Here is a 16,823-nt window from a genome sequence, read left to right on the forward strand (position 1 = left end):
TTTTGTCATCACTAACAAAAGTTAAGGCTATTTAGTAGACAAAAGCTCTAAGCAAACAAAAGTGCATAATGCAAACCCTGGGAATCTTTCTCTGCATTAACACAAAGGGCACAATTTTGAGGCACTTTCTTTGGTGCGCTGTGTGCAAAAAACAGGCAGTGTGGCAAAAATGTGGCATGGAATAAGGGACTTGGAGCACCAATTATGACTAAACTGAATGACATAGTATATCATATGTTAACAATATATGACATGATGTATATAGACAATTAGAGGTTTATGGATCAAGAATGAAAACAAATATCTTGACCATATTTAAGGCCTTTATTCATGGACTGTGCTCTGCAGAACAAACTACAAGGTGTAGAGCAATCCCTGCCATGGTACACCAACATAATACCATTTTACAGGCTTGTTTCAATTGGAGAAGAAGAATAACATGTGACTGGATAAGTACCACATGCATCAGAGCTGGTGAGAATGTGATTTTGAACAAAGCAATAATGTGTATTATCATCTTTTAGAGATTTATTACAATAATGCTCTGACCTATAACTAGGCCTGTTCAATAATTTGTGGTGATGGCTCTATAACAAATTAACTTAATTTATCATTTTAATCATAATAATTAATGACAATTATGATAATACCTTGTTGCTTTGTCCAAAATCACATTCTCACCAGCTCTGATGTATGTTACTTATCCAGTATACAGAGAACTCAACAATGACATAAGAAAAATTAGCTTTATTTAAATTAAAGTTGTTTAGCGCCACATAATTTTAATGTTCACAAACAAATGTTATATACATTTCGTAATATTAATACATCCTTTAAGACCTCGTAGCAGGTCGATAATACGCGCTGGCATTCTAGCTAACGTAAACTAGCGACAGTTATTATCTGACTATCTAGCTAGCGAGCCAATTTAACACTAACGTTACGCCACCTAACTAACTACATAAATGAGCGATTTGGCTATATAGATTTAGTTGACGAGTTAGCTAGCAAGTAGTACACAAGGGGGCCATATTATATCACACAAACACAGCATTCAAGTAATTTATTTCTAGTTGAGACTAACGGTCGATAGCTAGCTAACTAGCTAGCTAGCTAGTCACTGGTCTTCAATTTAGTCAGCTAACGCTAGGTAACGTCAGCTAGCTAGCTAGTTTGATGTTATTTAATGATGTTATTTAATGATATTTCAATTTTTCAACCATAACCTTAACATTCAAACGTTAACATTCATATTTCAACCATAACATTCAAAATCTCCTCATCTCCTGTGCATATACCGTATACTCATTTTTATTATTAATGCATTTTAAATAATGTAATTAATATATAGCTTTTAAATTTTCTATTAATTCTATATACCGGTACTGTGCAAAAGTTTTTGGCAGGTGTGAAAAAATGCTGTAAAATAACAATGCTTTGTTAGAATGTAAGGCTTTGTTTATTTTTATCAATTAACAAAATGCATGAACAGAAGAAGTGAATGAACAGAAGAAAATCAAAATCAAATCAATATTTGGTGAGACCACCCTTTGCATCAATTCTTCTAGGTCAGGGGTCGGCAACCCTGGTCCTGGAGAGCCGCAGGGTGTGCTGGCTTTTGTCGTTACTCAGCACTTAATTGATCGATTAAAGCAGTGGATTACACAGTTAACTCGCCTCACCTGGTTTCTTGGGTCTGAATCAGTCGCTGGTATTAAGGCGAAAACAAAAACCAGCACACCCTGCGGGTCTCCAGGACCAGGGTTGCTGACCCCTGTTCTAGGTATACTTGCACACAGTTTTTGAAGGAACTCAGCAGGTTGGTTGTTCCAAACATCTCAGAGAACTAACCACAGTTCTTCTGTGGATTTAGACAGCCTCAAATGCTTCGGTCTCTTCATGTAATCCCAGACAGACTCAGAGATCAGGGCTCTGTGGGGGCCATATAATCGCTTCCAGGACTCCTTGTTCTTCTTTACGCTGAAGATAGTTCTTAATGACATAGGCTGTATGTTTGGGGTTGTTGTCCTGCTGCAGAATAAATTTGGGGCCAATCAGATGCCTCCCTGATGGTATTGCATGATGGATAAGTATCTGCCTGTACCTTTCAGCATTGAGGAGACCATTAAGTCTGACCAAATCCCCAATTCCATTTGCAGAAATGCAGCCCCAAACTTGCAAGGACCCTCCACCATGCTTCACTGTTGCCTGCAGACACTCATTCTTGTCCCACTCTCCAGCCCTTCAGCGAACAAACGTTTTTTTAAATATTTTCTTAAAATTATTTCAAATTTTGACTCATCTGTCCAGAGAACCTGCTGCCATTTTTCTGCACCCCAGTTCCTGTGTTTTCGAGCATCGTTGAGTCGCTTGGCCTCGTTTCCACGTCGCAGGTATGGCTTTTTGGCCGCAATTCTTCCATGAAGACCAATTCTGACCAGACTTCTCCACACAGTAGACAGTAGATGTACCTAGGTCCCACTGGTTTCTGCCAATTCTGAGCAGATGGCATTGCTGAACATCTTCTGATTGTGAAGGGAAGTAAGCATGATGTGTCTTTCACCTGCTGCACTAAGTTTCCTTGGCCGACCACTGCATCTACGGGCCTCAATGTTGCCCGTTTCTTTGTGCTTCTTCAGCAGAGCTTGGACAGCACATCTGGAAACCCCTGTCTGCCTTGAAATTTCTGCCTGGGAGAGACCTTGCTGAGGCAGTATAACTACCTTGCGTCTTGTTGCTGTGCTCAGTCTTGCCATGGTGTATGACTATGACATTTAACGGTCTTCAGCAACCTCACCTTGGAAGCAGAGTTCCTCACCCAGTTTTAACCCTCCTACACAGCTGTGTCTGTTTCTGTTAATAATTGTGTTTCAACCTACATATTAAATTGATGATCATTAGCTGCGGTTTGGTATAATTGGTTAATCACACACCTGACTATATGCCCACAAAATCCCTGACTTTGTGCAAGTGTACCTAGAAGAATTGATGCTAGTTTGAAGGCAAAGGGTGGTCACACTAAATATTGATTTGATTTAGATTTTTCTTTTGTTCACTCACTTTGCATTTTGTTAATTGATAAAAAATAAAATATTTACATTTCTAATTGTGAAAGCGTTCTTACTTTACAGCATTTTTTTCACACCTGCCTAAAACTTTTGCACAGTACTGCATATTCATTATATATTTTTTATTAATGGCCATTAAAGCTATCCTGAACTCATTGTTTGCTAAGTTTCCTCTGGGTCAGCAGGGTAAATTGATCAGTAAAAGCAGTTGATTGCAATGAACTAACCTCACCTAGTTTACTGGAACTGGAATGATTGTTAATAAATAGAATAGAAATGAACACAAAAATCCTTTGTTGGAGACCTGTGGTGGGTATACCCTTGTACTAGAGGACCTGCAAAAGGTACATTCTCACCAATGTGCAACACAGAGACTCTGATTCCTCACCTCTCTTTGCTAATATTACAGAAAGGCATGCACCATTAAACGTATTGAGCTTGCCAATTAGCATGGGGCAGCACAGAGCAGGGTTATACAATAAACACATTTTTTCCAATTATTTTTCAATACAAATACTAAATGATCAGCATTTCCATGTATTGACTCAACCCTCCCTTTGCCCCATCCAGGGTAAAATCCCTGGCACCGTCAGTGGAATCGGCTCAAGCCATAATCAAGGGCCTTTCCAACAATCAGATCAGGCGATAAATCCCAGGCTAGCTCAAACCAAACGAAGTACCTCAAGCCCATACTTATATCATTCAAATGTAATTGCATTAATAATTTACATGATTGCAGCAAGAAACATATTTGCCTGGGTGTAACTAAATAAACCCCCCTCCCCCTTTAAATTTACTTTGAAAATATAGGTAGAACTGTGTTGTGTTAATAATTTAACAGTTTCACATGTCAGACCTCCCCTATCTGGGTCTCATCAGAGGCGACTCACTGATGAGGGCCAGCTCCTCCCAGCGCTATTCTCAGTTTGAAGCAACCCAGGACTGCGCTTTCCTCCCCATCCATCATTCATGGCAGCCAGGCCTTTCTGAGACATTTATAGGCACTCTGCTTCAAATCCACCCATAAAATACACACATAATACATGCACATAATCTCCGCATGTGTGGCAGGGGATGTGTCATCCAGCCTTGCCTGGGGGGTGAAGGTGGGGGTGCACTCCGATCGTCTCCTGTTCTCCTGGCGCTTCCCAAGTGCCTGAATCCTGGGGGCTCAAAGGTTTAACAGACCACACACGAGACAGAACCTTTTCCATTTAATTCCTTTTATTTCATACACAGAGAGACCAGCTGCAGGTGCTTACTCCTGGTTCAGTATAAACTCAAGGCCTCAAAGTAACACAGGTTTCTCTCCCCCACTCCACAGAGAACACAAAATGTGAAAAATGAACGGTTGGGGCGGTAAGGCCTTCTTTGACGCACTGGTCCCAAACAGTACATGCAGATTTTGGGGAATATGCTGCAGGCCTGCGCAAATCCTGCAGATTTGGCTCTGCGATCCAGCCTCGACACAGGTGAGGTGACCGCAGCCCCTCAGACTAGGGCAGGGTGTGACAGCACAGGTGAGGTGAGCCCCTCAGACTAGGGCAGGGTGTGACAGGGATTCGACAGGTGCCAGCTCAGGGTCGGGCTATTACTACACTGAGATTTAAAATGGCTTCCCTGTCACCTGCACACGGGGTGATGTGCAGAACATAAATTAAACACTTGTGCTTATATTACTTTGAAAGCACACTGTGCTCTGGTTCGAATGGGAAGACAGTGTCCCTCTAGAAACCGTGAGTAGTGTTTCTTCGGTTTCACTTCAAAATTATTATATCAAAATGGGGGCTGGGCAGGGGGTCAGAACAACGGGTTCATGAATGGTTACATTTGACAAATTGCCTACTATTTATGCAGAGCTAAAACTAAAAGTCCTTGGAAATATAATGCCATGGCATGCCTTCTGGGCTGTTTTTCATTTAAATTCCATAGTGCAATAGTACCTCCTGATTTAAATTGAGGAAAAAGTATAGCCTGTCAACTGTACTGAAATAGTCCAAATGGGGGATTTCACCTTCCAAAAGGATAGTGTGCTTTTTCGTAGAGCCAAGTATACATTATACTTGGCTCTACAAAAGAAAATAGTTCTGATGATCAAAAACAAATATGAATTATATTGTCACCCTGTTCCTAGAACCTCGCCAGTCTTGCAACAAGACTAGTTAACTGTAAACTGCATTGATTATGCAATCTTTAAGTCACATCCTGTGTTGACAGTACGCCATTTGAAATATCTTCTATACCCAGAAAACCTTGTAAAAACTGCTTGCTTCTTTGGTTTCTTATTACATTGTGCTATACTTTTATTTGGAAATAAGGAAACCAATACGACATAATTGCAAGGGCTTCTTGCAGTAGAACTATCAATTTAAAATACTGTTTCACCTCTGAGAATCTCTCCAAAAAGTGTAAAATTCTTCAGAGCAGAATGGCTGCTTTGCTTGAAAGCATTGATTCTGTGGCCTAAAATAGCCTAATTATGTCAAGCCTGGACTGAACATTAGAACACAATTTGGTCTGTCAAGCTGTCAGTCAAACTCCTTCCTGTTTCTCCCTTTTTAAAGTCTACCCTCCAGACCCCCAGTTGTGTTTTACATTTTATCTGGCTAAGGAGCAAACGGTTAATCCAGATTTAGATCTTCACTGTCTGGTGAACTGAAGTGGGCTACGCTAGAGTTCCTTTCATGGCAAAAGTTCCTGATATTTTCTAAGGCCGGAACTTATAAAAATAAAATAAATAAAAATAAAAATCTTGACATGGCATCGAGCAATTGATTCCTGAATTTTGGGATTCTGGCAATTTGAAAGGAGTCTATGAAAGCCCAGTGTTTCTTCCTTATATGCTTCTATGCAGGCCCTACATATACAGAAAATAGTAAGAGAATCAAGTCAAAAGAAATGACTGCATGCGATGACTGTATGCTGAAATTTCAGCAGTTGTCAGTCACCTGTGTTACTCATGAGCCATTGAGTTTTTGCTTGTAATATATACGTTTATCTTTTTAAATACCACAACCCCCCTCCCTCCATTCCAGCCACCCTCCCTCACAACCCTGATGTCCCTATACATCACTGTCGGAGCACAGCCAGAGTGGCGCAAAAATAAAACACACTAACTGTGCAGCATATTGCTTTAAGACATCTGCAAATAAATTAAACACAACTACCATTTCCCCTTAACTCTGACCGGTAATACAACACTCTGCTCACAGTGCTCTTCAGCCTGTTTGAGCCTTGGTGATTGGTGGAGACATGAGATGGCAAATGGCTACCAGGGTACGAGCGGTCCAGTCGAATCTGTGCCTTTCCACCCTCCCCGTAGAATCATTCTGCCAAGCCAGTCAGGTGCAGCAACATGTTCATTCATGGCCTCTCTCCATCCGGAAGAAGGTGACTTAGCTGTGCTTGCGTGCATTTGAGCTCCTCATCCTCCTGCCTATTGAGGGGGGGAAGAGATCTTTTCCCCCCCGACACACACAAACCCAACATTTGGTGGTACACTCTTGAACAACAATGAGGCCTAATCTTGCATACAAGTCGCCTGGTTGGTTCCAAGCAAAGACCTTCTACTCCAGTTTCCCTGTCATAAACATGTTTGCCATTCTCCCACATAAATCAATGAGAGGTGAGAGAAGCTCTGTCATTGGCCACCGATGTATGCTGTGGGCCTGGGATTGGTCCTCTGGGTAGTTACACAGACAGAAGAAAGGGCAGAGTTTTAACTGAAACACAGCAAGAGAAGATAACAGCTTTTTGTTCTTTTTTTCTCCTCATCACAAGGCATGCAAGTTGACCCTGAATCTCAAAATAGTCCTGTGGTGCATTTCCGCCTTTGTCCTTCAAGTGTCCTCGTTTGTTTCCTCTGGTCCGAGTAGTCTATTACCCGTACCCAACGTTAGGTTTGGCCACCAGACGGTCGTGTGAAAAGAGCGTCAATCTCGGGGTGAGTATTTGGGGTTTCTTGGCACCTCGGTGAAGGACTTCAGCTCATAGGGGATTCCCGTGTCCACCTCGATGGATTTTCGGGAGAATAGCAGCCGGATATCATTGTGCAAGTAAATTTTCCCAGATTTCGAGCTCTGGAATCTGTAGAGTTGAGATAGTAGTGGTTAAAAAAATTTATAAAACAATGTGATTGGTCAACAGCCCACTGCAGATTCGGTAATTCCAAATAGCAATAACAGCACTCATACAGTGAGGTCCGTAAGTATTTGGACAGTGACACAATTTTTTCAGGGCAATAATTCCTACACGATCCACTCCATATGGATGTCAATACCAGACTGGCAGCTTCAATTTCAGGGTATGTACATCCTAATGAGTATGAATGACAGACCTTCAAAATAGTGTCACTGTCCAAATAATTACAGACCTTACTCAAAGTAATAAACTTCTGTAGGCCTAAGTACTAGAGGCCATTTTTAAGTTAAACTAAATAATACATAAACAAGGCAAACTATGAACTCAGTATAGACAGCCTACAAACAGGAAGTGTTACCTAAGGTGTATCAGGTAGCAGAGAATTTTCTTCCTGTCTGTGGCCCTGCCTTCTGGCCCATCCCCCTGCCGTTCCCCTTCCGGCTCCCCCACGGGCACCAGGAAGATTCGATGGCGCAGGAAGGTCACATGATTGACTGGCATGTCCTCAAAGTTGTAGGTCACCAGGAACATCTTCACCACAGTTTTGTTGGGATTGAATAAGGTCTGGTGAGCAGAAAGAGTAGAGTATTAGGGGGGGGGGGGGGGGGGTCATCTTTCAAATAGTAACAAGAGGAGCTCCACCAATCACAAAGTTATAACACTGGTTATAAGAAGGTAGGTAGGTGATTCATTCCCATTTTTATATCCTTGGAAGTTGAGCAAGAGACAGGATGTCTGAGGAAATACAGTGTGACATCAGAACAGAAAGTCGGTTGCAGAGACAAAGAGATAAAGGACGGGAGTCTGACTGACCACTTGGATGGTCCCTGCTTTAGGTACACTGTACCCCTTCTTTCCTAGTGGCTCCAGGCAGATTACCCCCTAAAACAAATAACATGACTGACATCATTACTACACCAAAAAACAGGAAGAAGAGCACAACCGCAGAAGCGCCATTTTGTAATATTTCACTCGAGGACTTTTCTAATGACCACTGATTGACTGCACTGATCTAACAGCCCAGAAAAACTGAACGTATTAAAAGCACAGATCTGTGACCATGTGCAAGATGTCCCCCTGCAATTCTCAGGTGAAAGGTCAAGGGGCCGTTACCAGGAAGGGCGAAGGGGCGCTGTGTTCGGAGATGTCGTAGTAGGTGACCTGGACGGGCAGGGTGGCGTGCTGCGGGCAGTAAGAGCCGCTGGCCCCGATTTCCGCTGTGAACCCCTCGATCCGGCCTGACGGTGGGAAGCGCCCCTTCAGGATGGACTCCTGCAGAGACAACACCCACCGGTCACTCAGCGCACTCAGACTCCCGTACATGGAGTGCGTGGGTCAGACAGTTATCAGGGGGTCTGTGTTTGTGTGTATGTGTGTGTGTTTGTGTGTAAGCGGGCAAGTATGCTTGTTGTGAGCGAGTATGAGTTTTGTGTGAGTGTTGTGTGCAAGTGTGTTTGTTGTGTGAGTGTTGTGTGTGAGTATGAGTGTTGTGTGCAAGTATGTTTGTTGTGTGAGCGTTGTGTGCGAGTATGAGTGTTGTGTGCAAGTATGTTTGTTGTGTGAGTGTTGTGTGCAAGTATGTTTGTTGTGTGAGTGTTGTGTGCGAGTATGTGTGTTGTATGAGTGTTGTGTGCAAGTATGTTGTGCGAGTGTTGTGTGCGAGCATGCGTGTTGTATGAGTGTTGTGTGTGTGTGGATAAGTACCTCAAAGTTCCCCAGCAGGGAGCGGCTGATGGAGGCGGAGCGAAAAGCCTCAGCTCGCCGGCCACTACGCAGCTGTCGCCTGGAGAGAGAGAGAGAGAGAGAGAGAGAGAGAGGGAGAGGGAGAGAGAGAGAGTGGAGAGAGAGAGAGAGAGAGGGAGAGAGAGAGCATGGAGAGGGAGAGAGAGAGAGCGTGGAGAGAGGGAGAGAGAGAGAGTGTGGAGAGAGAGAGAGAGAGGGAGAGCGTAGAGAGGGAGAGAGAGAGGGAGAGAGTGTGGAGAGGGAGAGAGAGAGAGGGAGAGAGAGCGTGGAGAGAGAGGGAGAGAGAGAGCGCGGAGAGAGAGAGAGGGAGAGAGAGACGAAGAGAGCGAGTGAGAGCAGTCAGCAATGTGAAAGATGCTGACCTCATTCACCATTTAACAAAACCCTGTTGAGAACATACTGTATCACCCCTTGTCATCATGAATGACCGTGGTGAGAAGGGCAAAATCTGCAGAAGGGCTGAAGCAATGCGATATTAAACCATTCCTTTGACATCACAGCCTCGTCCAGGCATGTGTGTGTGCGGCCCAAGTGAGATCAGGTACGTGTTCTTATAAATGCCACATAAGAATAATGTCCCAGTAGTCTGCTGTGCCTTCCTAGTGATGCTTGGTGTAACTTTGCACTTCAGACTGCAAAGGTTCCGTTTTGTATGCATCGTCATCGTGTGTGCAAGAAATTAGCCGCTGATGCCACAACCCACTCCACACACTCTAACACACATACACTCCAAATGGTAAATGTGTTTAGGCCTATATTACTATAAAACATATGATGATATAATAGCATATTTGCCTCAAATCCACATTTTAAAATATCTTAAGACAGTTTTTGACAGTTGATCAGGCATAATGATACACTTGTACACTATACCTGAGCCATGTTTAGTCTATAAGTCTCTGGCGATGTAATTGCATATTTTAAGGTCCATGGTAAAAAGGCAGGAATAGTTTAAAAGTATCTCCAGACCTAAAGCTTGGTAAAGCTTTGAAGGTGAAGATTGAGAACTCACGATTTCAGTCGAAGCCCGCTTTTAAGCCTCCTTCCGACTCTGGAGCAGTCAGCACTCTGAAAGGACAGAGAGAAACCCATCAGTGCCCATTTCACCCTTTCCAAAAGCACAATCTTAAAATCTTTTTTTATCCCAACGCATACTCCCTTTTCATCCCTTACAATGCATTTTCAGCAAGCCCTATACTTAAAGAACCACAATTAATTCCATTTCCCAGCACTGGTTAAAGCTTGTGTCACCTACACTTTGGCATGAAACCGTCTTTCTGAAAGCAGCAGGCACTGCTGCCATATAGCGGCGTTCAGAGACACTCGTTAGCACGTTAGCGCCCGCTGCCGGATGTGATGTTGTACTAGTTTATTTCCTTCGGATGGGGCGAGCTGGGTCTTTAGCTCGACAGGTTAACAGTTTCTCTCAATGTACAGGGCAGCCATTAAAGGCCATGGTCCGGATGCAACAGCAGGCCCAGCTCTGGTACAGTACTGCCAGTGATGCAGATAATCGGCTACGGGAGCTTAGAGAGAGTGAACCTGCAACAGAGCTACTCGGTTACGCCACATCGTGTAATGACCTTTGCCTCAAAAATCACGAGTTAAGTAATAATTTATAATTCTATAACTTCACTAATTCAAACAATGTCAAGGAAATTTCAAGCGGTGCTCTGTCAAAACAACAAGGGGGACACCAGTGGAGGTTAATTAAATTTCACACTGACCCTGCCAAGTATTTGCTTCACACGGAAACTTGCTGGAACATGTGGCTAGAGAGAGAGACATGTGGTTTCTTTAAAAGCAAACCCAACACAGTCATAACTATCCTGTGAGGCACCATGGCCTCTGCCTGTCATTATGCTTTCAGTATAACCACTCTTGGAACAAAACAGTTCAATAAAATATATATTGTTTTTCTAAACCCTGTTTAAGAGTGTACAGGCGAGCAACCAAGTCCCAATAATGATAATTTTGGCTTGAACTGCTTAAAGGAATACACCAACATGTAGGGAAATATACCTTTTTTCCGACTTATCCAGACTTAAGACAAGATGTTCGATTTCATTTTCATTCACTGGCTCGGTTTCCATGTTAGCATAACGTGTTAGCTTAGCATAAAGACTTGAAACCTATTGGGAGTCAGTAGCCTAACCTCCTTCAAAGAGAAGAAATATCATGGTTATGTACAACTCCGAAGTCTTATTTACACAAGGTATCATGTGTATTTGAAATACACGTGCAGGAAAAAAATTTTTTTTTAAATGAGAGATATTGCTTTTGGAAAAGTTAGATGGTTGAAACGATAACCGCTGAACACACACATATGTCCTTCCATCCTTACCTTGCCTTCAGAAGGTGCGCAGATCACTGCGCTCAACCAGTGAAAGAAGGAAGGAAGGAAGGATACATGTCTTTCAGCGGTTATAGTTCCAGTTCCGTCTAATTTAACTTCTTCACACATGTATTTCAAATACACATGATACCTTGTGTAAATAAAGACAGTTTTGGAGTTGCTGTAAGGTGTATTTCTTCACTTTGAAGGCTGTAGGCTACTGACTCCTATAGGCTTCAAGTCTTCATGCTAAGCTAACAGGATAAGCTAACAGGGAAACCGAGCCAGTGAATGTACAAAAATGAAAATTAAATCTAACATCTCATCTAAGTCTGAGTTTGGGACAAAAAAGCTATATTTCCCAAAATGTTGGAGTATTCCATTAAGGTAGCCCAGCACATAACCATGATAAAAACAGAAAGGAAAGCAAATGTACACTACAGCATTCATATAGAAAATTATTTGCATTGGAACATCTCTTTTTCTTTAGATTTCAGCATTTGATAATTGTACAGAAACACCACAAAGCACCACAAAGCAAGACTATTGTCCTTGTTTTTTGGATCTATAAATAAACATGTGAAATAAATCATTCAAAAAGCACCTGAAATTATTTTCATAAAACCACCTGACTCTTATTTGGGATATTCAGCCCAAGGTGAACCAGAGTATGAAACCCTGTTCCACTGGGACACTGACCCTAACCCCCTGTGTCAGAGGACTGTACTCACATGCAGAAGCAGCCAAGACCCAAAGCCAAAGGTGCTGTCCAGTACCAATTCATCCATTTTCCTCCCTCTCTAGACCTTTCTTCCTCTCTGTCAACCCACTGCCATCGCTCTCCCGTCCGGTCGTCAGCCTCAACCCCCGCCGCCATTGCCACTACTAAAGACACGCGCTCCCTCTGGCTTTCCCCCTCACCCCACCCCACCCCCTCCCACGTACAACATGCCGCTGGTGCAAAATGCTCAAAACGGCCCATTCTGACGACGTCCATAGAGAAAGGTGAATGCCTGCACCTGGCCGGACGCTAGCTTTCTGGAACAGAATATGTTAGATTATTAAATAGCCAGAAAGAGCAGGGCTGCCTCTACGGCTTCCGTTCCCGGACACTGTGACCACGTGGGAACAATGGCCGGCTCAATGGGCTTTATTCCGGGCCCTCTCTGTACGTTCTAGTACGAGAGGAGAGCGCTCATTTTTGTGGCTCTCTGTGCTTTTGTCCCGGTCGTGTGAAACGTGCGGGGGAATGGTCCACACGGGGGAAGGGGGGGGGGGCGCACGGGTTCCACTAAAGGGGTCTCAGCACCTTGCCCCACCGGTCTGGTGGTTTCTACGGTCCAGGCATTGAAGGTAAAATCTTCAACCACTTTAACCCCTACCCACTCCCCTCTCCCTTAACCGCTCAAACCAGTCGGTCAAACGGGGGGCAATTTCACCACACCTCCAAAAACTACAGTGAAATCTGCTTAGAGCTGTTAAATATATGCCCAGATCTGCAGTACCTTGAATATCCAATTCAATACCTCTTGATATAACCCTGTAGTTTTCAACCAGGAGTACAAGTACCACTTGAGGAGAGTGGGGCTACTTGAGAGCAAGGCAAAACGGTCATAGATGATGAAATTGAAAAGGGCTAGACATTTTAAAGGCATTTCAGTTAAAAATCTTAAGCCAAAAATCGTTAAATCCCACAATAAGTTTGAAAACAAAATATTTCAATTTAAGTGCAAATAAAGAATCAACTGGAACCTTCACAATTACCAGGCCTATGACATTTAAAGTTTCAGTGAGAGACTCGAAGCTCCTATGTGCTGTTTTTTCCTCAGTTGAAGCACTAGACTACGCCTCAGCTCTAAATTGAAAACAGCCCAAACTTGAGACACTTTCTTCACGCAGAAATATGTCGCTAAAAGCTTCATAATGCCAGTAAAATAGTTTTTTTCATTGTGGGTCTCTTCCCAAGATATTTATTTTGTCTCATGTTTGAATCAAGCAATTCAACATCAATCTGTTCATTTGGACCCAATGCTGAGGAAAAGTAAAGCACACAGTGTGTTTTCATTTTTATGCATCACAGACAGATCATTTAGAAAATGTGCCTCACAACAGACGTTGAGTACAGACTACCACGTAACGGTTTCCCTGGCAGGATGACGGACGGATAACGGCACTCAGTACACCCTCATAAACCTGCAACATGGACTGAAGCAATACGAGCTATTCTGGCTTCTTACCCAGCTAACTCAGTAATCCTGCTCTGTGGAATAACCCCCTAGACTGGAGAGAGTGCGCACATTGGTCACTGATCTGGGACCAGCAGAATGAGCTGAGGTCGGTAGCGGTGTCTCATTCTGCTGATCCTGAGGTCGGTGGCGGTGTCTCATTCTGCTGATCTGGGACCAGCAGAATGGGCTGAGGCCGGTGGCGGTATCTCACCTTGGGTCGTTCGCGGGCGGAGGGGAGGAGGTGGTTCCAGAAGGGGGCGCCCTTGGCGTCGGTGCTGCGGCAGGCCCCGAGGCCCAGGCCAGGGGCCAGCAGGGCCAGCCGGCTCCTCTTGGAGGTGGAGGGCCCCTCGTCCTCGGAGCAGGACTCCCCCACGTCGCTGGAGGACAGCAGCCTCCTCTTGGCGGGGCAGGGGCCCAGGGAGGGTCCCGAGGTCACGTCCCGCGACACCGTGGGGGTCTTCTCTGAAGTGGCCAGGCAATTGGTGGATGTGGTCTGAGGATGGCTAGGCTCCAGAGGAGATGATTCGCTGCTCCCTGCCCTCTCTCCACCCCTTTCCTGCACTGGCCTCTCAGTGTCCTCCGATGCCTCCAGGTCACACAGTGCTCGTTCAGTGCGGCAGGTCGGGGCAGAGGCCGGTGGCTCGGCTGAATCTCCGTTGGTAAGGTGCTCCCTGGCCCGTTTGGCCGGGGCGCAGGCTGAATCTCCGTTAGCCGACAGTGGCCCGGTCCTGGGGAGGGTCGCTATGGGGGTGGGCTCCCAGGCCCGGGTGGAGGTCTGGGGCTGGGGTTTGGGGGAGAGGGGAGCCTCAGGGCCGGGGATTGGCCTGTTGTGTTGGGAGGGGTGTCGGGATAGGGCTAGGGGGACAGCAGCCGTCTGGCAGCTGGGGTCCTGGGCAGGCATGCCCCCGCCATCTGAGAAGATGCGCTCTGAGCCGTCCTGAACTGGGACCTCCGGGGGGGCCTTGGGCTCCCGCGCGGCCCTCAGTGCCGCACCCAGACAGGGGTGTTTGCCGCCCGGCGGCCGATCGTCTGAGTCCCTCTTCCCTCCGAGCCGGGTCGGTCTCTGCCCCCCCAAAGTTTCGGCAAACCCCCCGAGCTGGGAGAAGATGGACAGCTGATAGACCTTCTGCAGCCTGATCTCCTCCTGGCCGTAGGGCCTCCCCCCCGTCGGGGCGCTGGGGGGCGGGAGGGCCCCGCCGTGGTCTGGGAGCTCCACGGGGGGCTCCTTGCGTGCAATTTCCACATGGATGTGTCGCATCTTCCCTTCGCCTTCCTGCTGACTGCGTCCAGGTCTTTTTTTGTACCGTGTACTACCAGGTCAAGTCAGACAAGGGATTTTAAAGTGCAAACAAATGAGGGAGCAACTCCTGGCTACAGGCAGTATGTTCTAGAAGGAGTTGAATCATTGGGACTCATGTCAACAAACCGATACGTTCTTGCACGATGCACCTGCAGGAAAGCAAGGACAATTTTACAACCCAAACCCGGAGATGCACAGGTATACAGTTATCTTCCCCTAAGGGTGATATTTATGACATAGGTAAATGCCAATTTCTTAAATTATTAGTGTGATAACTCCATAACTTCCTCATTACATTGCATTTGGGCCCACAAAAGTTATATTGAAAGATATGGGATTTTGTTACATGATGCTTGATTAAAAATTATATACATTGTTGTTGATATAACTGTAATTTGATTTCCCTACGAATGTAATGGATACTCTTTTATTGGACTTAAACTCAGCAAAGTAAAGGGCAAGTCTAAGTGTCCAATGGCAGTTCAGCATGGAGGTCATGTGACTGGCCCCTCCCCTGCTCACCTGGCTCTTCTCCCCATGCTAGAATTCTGCCCCCCCTTCTCTACCTCAGGTGCCCGTCCATCCCCACAGCTGCCTGCCAAAACTGCCAACACCATTCCCACACAGGCCAGTGACCAACCAAGGCTGGCACAGGGTGGGCCACCACCTGGGGTGGGAGAGAGAGAATTTAACCATCCTCCATTTACACTCCCAAAATACCAATTACATAACATTACATAAACAAGAGAGACAATAAAACATAATAAGACATACAAAATAAATTCTATTCTCTCAACCGATTTCATGTGCAAAAGAATGCTCACCTTCCTCAACATTAACTGAAAGTCAAATGATCCACTGAAAAATATCTTTGATGTCAAATCATGATTCTGAAATGATTTCCTGAATTCATTGACTTAAAATACAAGTGATCCTGAATACATACTAAATAGATCATCAGCATCAGTGCTTCATGCGATTTCAGGCACTGCTGAATTGATAATCAGAAGTCAGGGCTGAGGTTGGGATTCAATCGACATTGTCCACTCACTCATAATTAAATGCTATTATTTTTTTCCTCCTAAAAACACTTTGGTCATTTCATGAATCACTGAACACAAACTGGCCAGGCTGAATTTGTCAGTGAATGTGACCATGTTTGCTTTGAAGGACAAATGTGGACTGAATTCAGGCTTTGTAGTATTGCTTTAGTGTTGCTTTAGTGTTGCTTTAGGACAGAACCGTTGGACCAATGGGGAAGCGGCCTGCTCACTGAGGGCTGGACGTCAGTGGGGTGGGAGCGTGCGGGGAGGAGGGGCTAAAAAACAGGATGTCGCTCTCCACAGGTCACTCCGAGAAACGGACGGCATCTGGACACGCCCCCTCCGGGCACACAGGTGTGAAGCTTGACTCGGAGGCTTCATTCTGCCGCGGGCATTCCAGCGTACACACCTGGGGAGGAGGGGGGGGAAAACAACCCATCCGTCAGTTACAACCTTTATACAGCTCCTGTGTTCCCTCCATTCTCTCCACTTCTTACCTACGGAAGCTTCCGGTTGGACTTGTTATACTCAACCACAAACCATATGGAACCTCCAATAACTCATACAGGACAGGACTAACACGGAGACATCGATTGCCTGGATTCATGGAGCTAATTACAGAAAGTTGGATGCCTGGCATTCGGCCGCTGCTGCTGAATTGTGTTCTGTGGGGTGGGGGGGTTTCAAGTTTTAAGGGGGAGGACTTTTCTTTTTTCTAATGTTGAATAAAAAAAACATTTGATCACAAAAAAGAGGCAGACAGGAAGGAAGGAATGGCCTGTATACAGAATCTTTGGTGGAACCTCTTATCTGTGGGACTGATGGGAGAGCAGTTTTGTTGCGGATTCTCTACACTCAATACATTTTACATTGAGAAGTTCTGTCTCCTAACTGTGGAAAACATTCCAGTCCAGGATCCAGGAAGCAGGGAAAACAGGCAGCTGGCAAAGGAATGGGATGAATGGG

At 45.0% G+C, this 16,823-nt stretch overlaps 1 protein-coding gene across 6 annotated transcripts in view; it reads right to left on the bottom strand.

The window, feature by feature from the left end:
• Positions 1-4,274: 4,274 nt before the first annotated feature.
• LOC133141788 (atos homolog protein B-like) overlaps positions 4,275-16,823 on the bottom strand; it is a 37,127-nt gene continuing 24,578 nt past the window's right edge. For 4 of the 6 annotated variants that reach the window (XM_061262520.1, XM_061262522.1, XM_061262521.1 and 1 more), the window contains 9 exons: positions 16,088-16,266; positions 15,337-15,481; positions 13,726-14,963; positions 9,964-10,019; positions 8,913-8,991; positions 8,322-8,480; positions 8,022-8,090; positions 7,567-7,772; positions 4,275-7,154 (listed from right to left, as the gene is read on the bottom strand). In XM_061262520.1, the coding sequence (XP_061118504.1) occupies positions 7,001-7,154; positions 7,567-7,772; positions 8,022-8,090; positions 8,322-8,480; positions 8,913-8,991; positions 9,964-10,019; positions 13,726-14,772 (1,770 nt within the window). In that variant the 5' untranslated portion in view covers positions 14,773-14,963; positions 15,337-15,481; positions 16,088-16,266 and the 3' untranslated portion in view covers positions 4,275-7,000. The remainder of the gene's footprint in view (positions 7,155-7,566; positions 7,773-8,021; positions 8,091-8,321; positions 8,481-8,912; positions 8,992-9,963; positions 10,020-13,725; positions 14,964-15,336; positions 15,482-16,087; positions 16,267-16,823) is intronic. The other 2 variants (XM_061262523.1, XM_061262525.1) reach the window with 2 other exon arrangements.

The sequence above is a fragment of the Conger conger genome, chromosome 12 (genome assembly GCF_963514075.1).
Source record: "Conger conger chromosome 12, fConCon1.1, whole genome shotgun sequence".
Classification (NCBI taxonomy): domain Eukaryota; kingdom Metazoa; phylum Chordata; class Actinopteri; order Anguilliformes; family Congridae; genus Conger; species Conger conger.